The sequence below is a fragment of the Aplidium turbinatum genome, chromosome 11 (genome assembly GCF_918807975.1).
Source record: "Aplidium turbinatum chromosome 11, kaAplTurb1.1, whole genome shotgun sequence".
Taxonomy (NCBI): Eukaryota; Metazoa; Chordata; class Ascidiacea; order Aplousobranchia; family Polyclinidae; genus Aplidium; species Aplidium turbinatum.
Window position 1 is genome coordinate 3,017,751 of NC_137482.1, and position 7,231 is coordinate 3,024,981.

Sequence of the window (7,231 nt, forward strand, 5' to 3'; positions counted from 1 at the left end):
CAAGTATTAGTTTAAACTAGAGTTTAAACTTTTTTAAGGGGTCGCTTTCTCAGTCCGAGGATGGAAATGGCCACATGAGATGTGTGTGCGGTCATTATTTTCTACAATCACAAGTCGGAGGTTGTTCCATACGGCGATGTTGGTTCCTCCGATCTTTGAGCTCATTGGTGGGTTGTGTCTGCTTCGGCCAAAACGCCAGAAATTTCGTCTCGATCCGACTCCACCGAGTCCATCTGATTCTTAAATTTGTTGCTGCCAATAAACTGGATCTTGTTATGAAACCAAATGATGAGGTTTCACTCAGATTCTCTTCTATTCAGGGGTGTACATTCGTGGCCTCTTTCTGTAAGGGGCGCGGTGGGATCGTGGCAACATGATGATGGGGGAGTCACAACCCAAGAACGTATTTGACAGTCTCCCAGTCATGTGGTTGCAGCCAGGAGAGAGTTCAAAGTTCGTTCCCAAGGCAACGTACACATGTCCGGTCTACAAGACAAGCGCGCGTCGTGGCACGCTGTCTACCACAGGTGCAGAGTTGCCAGATTGGGCTACTTATCGCGAATTGGGCTACTTTTAATTCGCTTTGCGACTTGAATTTGAAGGTTTGCGATTTTTTGACATTTGCGACTTTTTGGGCTACTTTTTACTTCCCAATGCCTAACAAAGATGAAAGTGGAAAGAATCACAGAATAATCGACTTGCATCACATCTCTCACTTTGGAGCGTTTTTACGTTTTTTCTCTTCTCTCTTATTTTGGTAAAAATGGCGTGATGCCCCTTCCACGTGACCACGTGTACTTTTCCTAGCCAATGAGCGAGTAGCGTCTTGCTGAGTTTTACCCAGTTGGCCTTGGCCGAGTCGAACTCGAGTAGCCTATTGGCTATTGTCGCCTCACTATCAGCATCTAGATCTATGCGTTTGTTGTTATAAAGCAGAAGTTTCCCAGGGGGTTTTGTAAGTAGTTGCTATTGATAGATTAGACTTAGAGTGTGAGAGTGTAAGAGAGAAGAGAAAAAACGTAAAAACGCTCCAAAGTGAGAGATGTGATGCAAGTCGATTATTCTGTGATTCTTTCCACTTTGCCACCTTTTCCTTTTGTTAGTTTTGTTACTGTATTTCTTTTTCTCAATATCATTTCTTTTGCATTCTGACAAAGAAAAATAAATTGAATTGAATTGACTTATTTTTTGTGGTTAAGATTTGGGTTTAAGTTTGAATTAGTAAACTTTAAACAAGATATGTACGGTATTGTTTAATTAGACAAAGACTAGAGATGTAGTGGGTAGTAACTAGTAATGTAGCAAATCTTATTAGCCCAATGGAGGCTAGCTGTGACAATCTTTTAATATTTTAAGTCAGCAACAATGGTAGCACAATAAAGCTAATTGAGTGACGTTAAAACCAATTTTGTGACCAGTTTTCCTCTGGTTAGCGCTACCAACTAAACTCTTCTCGTTAATCTTTGTTGTGCTACCATCATTGCTCACTTTCTTCTGTGTTTTAAACCTTACAATATATATCCATTTTCAACTTGCCATGAACAAAACTGTCTAGATCACATATACTGGTATTCATAGAGATATTTGATAGTAATGAATATTTCAATGAGCACAATTATGCAGTACTACCTAGATATGAATGCATAAATAACTCTTAACTCCGTGAGGTTTGTCATTGCCATGTGGGTATTGTAAGATTTATGTTGACATTTTTGTGTTATATACATCACTTAGTGGTATTGTAAAACAATCAATAGACTTTTTTTTTAGTACTCGTATAGGTTTCATTAAAACAATTAACGGTATTGGTGTTCATTTCTTGGTCTGTTGGTGTAAGCATTATTTTGCATATATTTCTGCTCTTGTATTATAATAATAGTTCTTGTGATCTTTCCGATTACTGACTGTCAATACTGTAGCCTATAATCTTTTTTCTGTTTAGGTAATTTAAGGTTGTAAAGTTTAATTGTACAGTAGGAACTGATATACAATGCAATATCTTACAATTGGGACATGTTGGAAAATTATGCAACATACAAAATACAGTTTTCCTTGAAAGAAAAACATCGCGCAGAAATTGGGCTACTTTCAAATCCATTTTGCTACTTTTTGTAAAAAAAATCTGGCAAGCCTGCACAGGTGAGTGCTTTTTGGTCGTCTACCCCATGGGTACGTCACTTTTCGCTCGTTGATCAGCGAGATGTCACATTAACTTTCGATCGATAACTTACATTTTTGTTGCCATGAACATGAAGATATTTTATCACAGCGTTTTGTAACAAGTTAGTCTATTTGTTTCGATAGTGCCATGTAACAACACAAGTTTTACACCAAGCGTTATGATTATAACCCCAGTAGTCCGACGCAAGGAGTGGTCACCTCAGCTCTCAAAATCCAAAGATTTGTGCTTTGAAGCAAATTCGCTGATCCCACGTTTCATGTGAAATCATCTTTGTGACAGCCACTCGCAAGTTGGTTAACCATAACGTCTGCAAACGTTTAATCAATGAAAAGTTTGCAGGTCATTCCACCAACTTCGTCATGATGATGGAGCTCCTAACCGACAAACCAAAGAGCCATTGGGTGAACCGCGGCGTGGCGATCCTGTGCCAACTCGATGACTGACGACTTGCCTCGTCAGGGAATCAATGTTTAGTTTTGTACATTATTACGTATATTGTTAAAAGATGGCGCGATTTCTTTTGGTGTTGGAGTTTTTGCTTGCACAATTTGTTAGTAGACACTGTGCTCACCCCTGTTAAATGTTTTGTATTTATTGAAGCCTGCAACGCACTGTGTGGAATGAACAAGTTCGATGAGTGTTGGAGCGATATCGTTTGTTGTCTAAGGCTACGTTTACATGAGAGGCGAAATGAAAATGACCGCAATGAAATCTCAAAGCGGCGTGAAAAACTTTTTGTTCACATGGAATCTCGTTGCGACTGCAGTTGGTTTCGGGAGAAAGGAATTCTGTCTCTACGCATGAGTGATTTTCGCGCCTGTTGCTACTGAGCAGTCAGCAGTTGACCACCGTCATTCTGGCAGAATAATTTTTCCACTTTCCGCCTAAAAAAGTTATCCGTGAACAAGTGCGAGGCATAAAATGCGACCACACACACATTCGAAAAATCTTGGAATAAAACTATAATCCGCAATACGTGCCACTTAAATTTTACATGCATCGGATTCAGTATTAAATTACCTTTTGAGGGATGTGCACCAATAGGTGCGCATTTGGAAGGAACTCCTAGCAGAACGCTTCAAAGATGGAAGATATATTTACAATAAACATTAAAATAATACGATTTTTGCATAATTGACACCTCTTCAAACATCTTGGAATAAAACTATAATCCGCAACACGTGCCACTTAAATTTTACATGCATCGGATTCAGTATTAAATTACCTTTCCAGGGATGTGCATCAATAGGTGTGCATTTGGAAGGAACTCCCAGCAGAACGCTTCAAAGATGGAAGATATATTTACGATAAACATTAAAATAATACGATTTTTGCATAATTGACACCACTCAAACATCTTGGAATAAAACTATAATCCGCAACACGTGCCACTTAAATTTTACATGCATCGGATTCAGTATTAAATTACCTTTCGAGGGATGTGCACCAATAGGTGCGCATTTGGAAGGAACTCCCAGCAGAACGTTTCAAAGATGGAAGGTATATTTACGATAAACATTAAAATAATACGATTTTTGCATAAATGACACCTCTTCAAACATCTTGGAATAAAACTATAATCCGCAATACGTGCCACTTAAAATTTACATGCATCGGATTTAGTATTAAATTACCTTTCCAGGGATGTGCACCAATAGGTGCGCATTTGGAAGGAACTCCCAGCAGAACGCTTCAAAGATGCTGGAGGATATTGTTACGATGAACATTAAAATAATGAGATTTTTGCATAATAGACACCACTCAAACATCTTGGAATACAATTATAATCCGCAACACGTGCCACTTAAATTTTACATGCATCGGATTCAGTATTAAATTACCTTTCCAGAGATGTGCATCAATAGGTGCGCATTTAGGAGGAACTCCTAGCAGAACGCTTCAAAGATGGAGGATATAGTTACGATAAACATTAAAATAATAAGATTTTTGCATAATAGACACAACTCAAACATCTTGGAATAAAACTATAATCCGCAACACGTGCCACTTAAATTTTACATGCATCGGATTCAGTATTAAATTACCTTTCCAGGGATGTGCATCAATAGGTGCGCATTTGAAAGGAACTCCCAGCAGAACGCTTCAAAGATGCTGGAGGATATTGTTACGATAAACATTAAAATAATACGATTTTTGCATAATACACACCACTCAAACATCTTGGAATAAAACTATAATCCGCAACACGTGCCACTTAAATTTTACATGCATCGGATTCAGTATTAAATTTACTTTTCAGAGATGTGCACCAATAGTTGCGCATTTGGAAGGAACTCCTAGCAGAACGCTTCAAAAATGGAAGATATATTTACGATAAACATTAAAATAATACGATTTTTGCATAAATGACATCTCTTCAAACATCTTGGAATAAAACTATAATTCGCAATACGTGCCACTTAAATTTTACATGCATCGGATTTAGTATTAAATTACCTTTCCAGGGATGTGCATCAATAGGTGCGCATTTGGAAGGAACTCCCAGCAGAACGCTTCAAAGATGCTGGAGGATATATTTACGTTAAACATTAAAATAAGACGTTTTTTGCATAATTGACACCACTCAAACATCTTGGAATAAAACTATAATCTGCAACATGTGCCACTTAAATTTTACATGCATCGGATTCAGTATTAAATTACCTTTCCAGGGATGTGCACCAATAGGTGCGCATTTGGAAGGAACTCCCAGCAAAACGCTTCAAAGATGTAGGATATATTTACGATAAACATTAAAATAATACGATTTTTGCATAATTGACACCACTCAAACATCTTGGAATAAAATTATAATCCGCAACACGTGCCACTTAACTTTTACATGCATCGGATTTAGTACTAAATTACCTTTCCAGGGATGTGCATCAATAGGTGCGCATTTGGAAGGAACTCTCAGCAGAACGCTTCAAAGATGCTGGAGGATATATTTACGATAAACATTAAAATAAGACGTATTTTGCATAATTGACACCACTCAAACATCTTGGAATAAAACTATAATCCGCAACATGTGCCACCTAAATTTTACATGCATCGGATTCAGTATTAAATTACCTTTCCAGGGATGTGCACCAATAGGTGCGCATTTGGAAGGAACTCCAAGCAGAACGCTTCAAAGATGGAAGATATATTTACGATAAACATTAAGATAATACGATTTTTGCATAATTTACACCTTGTCATCTGTGTCTGGTTTTCTGATCCTCTTTCTCTCACGGTTGCTTGTATTGTCATCTGTGTCTGGACTTCTTATTTTCTTCCACTCACGGTTGCTTGTATTGCCATGTGTGTCTGGACTTCTTTTGTTCACAAGATTCTTTTCACTGTACAAGTATATTTGAATTCGTTTGGCAACAGCACTTCCTAATGAATACAAGTAATTACCGAGATGAATTATTAAAGCATCACCAAGCTTATGACAAAGTATCTGATTGGAGGTACTTTTTCAAGGAGCTGGTATGGGACTCCGAGTTGGTTGAGACCGCATTTCACACCTCTTTGTGTGAAACGTTGCACCGGTATACATTGTATGGCTGCTAACAGTTGTGGGACAGCAACAAAATGCACATTTAACATCATATTGTTCGGCCTCATTCTTTCCTGTGTATACAAGACCCTTTGTTGCCAAAAAGTGCGGACTAAAGCTGTAAGTAGGAAATCTGCAGCAAACGAAGGTAATCAGTCGGGAATGTTCACAACTCATGTTTTCTTTTATCACAAAATTGACATCATCCTTAGTTCCAACGTCAAGCATTTTCAGCAAATGCTTTTTTCTCTCCATTGTGAAATGATTCAAATCGGTCGTAACGAACTTCAAAACAATTTTCTTTTTAATCTTGACATATTTATCCCAATGGTTATCAGTGTCAGTATTATATTTTACGGCTTTCACATATTTACTAACTCCCTTTTTTAGGAGAAAACAAAGTGGTGCCAACAAATCTGAATTTGCATTCTCCAAGTTGCATGTTTTTAGAAACTTTTCCACGTCATTTGGAGATGCCACTGATGCCAGATACAAAGAAGCCAAATAACAATCTTGCAAATTTGAACCTCTCTGGGAATGCTCCTCTAAGACACGTTCATATGCCTCTTTCAATTTGTCCCTGACACGTTCCATGACAGAACAACAAGTATCCTTCCATTCTCTTCCAGCATCATCAACAAAGCAAAGACAGAAGATTGTGGACAAAAACCCATCAAATTTTTCTCCTATTTTAAATACCATTTTAAAATATTTTATTACGAACCTAACAAATGTAATGAATTATTACTAATATAATAATATATGAGATGTTGCAAAGCAGAGTGCTTATTCATCTTTCAATCACATACAGTAAACAAATTAATAAAGATAATAACAATATTGAAATTAGCAGTGGTATCAACAGTGATACTCACGCAAAAGTAAACAGCTATGTAATATCAATGTGAGAGTGAGTAGGTAAAAACATGAAACACACAAAAACAATAAGCCAACAATTTGTTATCAAACTGAAGCAATACTGGTATGCACATTGCACAATTGTAAAGTGACTGCTAGTATGCCCTTGATACTAACAGTGCAGTTGGACACTAGTGTCGGATTTAGGGATGGGCATTTTCGAATAGTTAATGCAAAATTAATGCAATTAATGCAAAATTAAGAATTACTTTCAATTTTGCATTAATTGAAATTGTCTTGAGCAGGTTTTGTGTGCTTGAACCCCAACATAAAATGCAATATTGTATAGTACAGTGTTAACATGCTGTGTTTGTTTGTGTAGTTTCTAATTTTATAAAATAATCCACATATTTTCGCCAATCTCCCAGATCTTCAATGTGATAATTCCAACTTAGTTTGTCATCAAGAAATATGCCAAGATATTTGATGTTTCAACAACTGAATAAAAATAACAGTTAACCTCTCAAGTACATGTAGCTCCACACAGAGTAAAATTTACATGCCTTTTGACTCTTTTTTATTTCTTTAAAAGTAATTTCTAAAAAGACATTATTGACCCAAAAAGAATGTCTAAAAAGACATTA

The 7,231-nt window shown here is 37.0% G+C and overlaps 1 protein-coding gene across 1 annotated transcript; it reads left to right on the forward strand.

Moving 5' to 3' along the window:
* Window positions 1-375: 375 nt before the first annotated feature.
* On the forward strand, window positions 376-2,796 carry LOC145779309 (dynein axonemal heavy chain 12-like). Its single transcript, XM_082590863.1, has 2 exons — window positions 376-527; window positions 2,522-2,796. The coding sequence occupies exons 1-2, from the start codon at window positions 377-379 to the stop codon at window positions 2,623-2,625; spliced, it is 255 nt and encodes an 84-aa protein (XP_082446989.1). The 5' UTR covers window position 376; the 3' UTR covers window positions 2,626-2,796.
* Window positions 2,797-7,231: the final 4,435 nt, after the last annotated feature.

Bases quoted from the DNA above. Each gene is read 5' to 3' on its own strand.
- LOC145779309 (XM_082590863.1), top strand. From the start codon at position 377: ATGATGGGGGAGTCACAACCCAAGAACGTATTTGACAGTCTCCCAGTC. The intron at 528-2,521 runs GTGCAGAGTTGC...AAAAGTTTGCAG, and splicing joins TGGCACGCTGTCTACCACAG to GTCATTCCACCAACTTCGTC.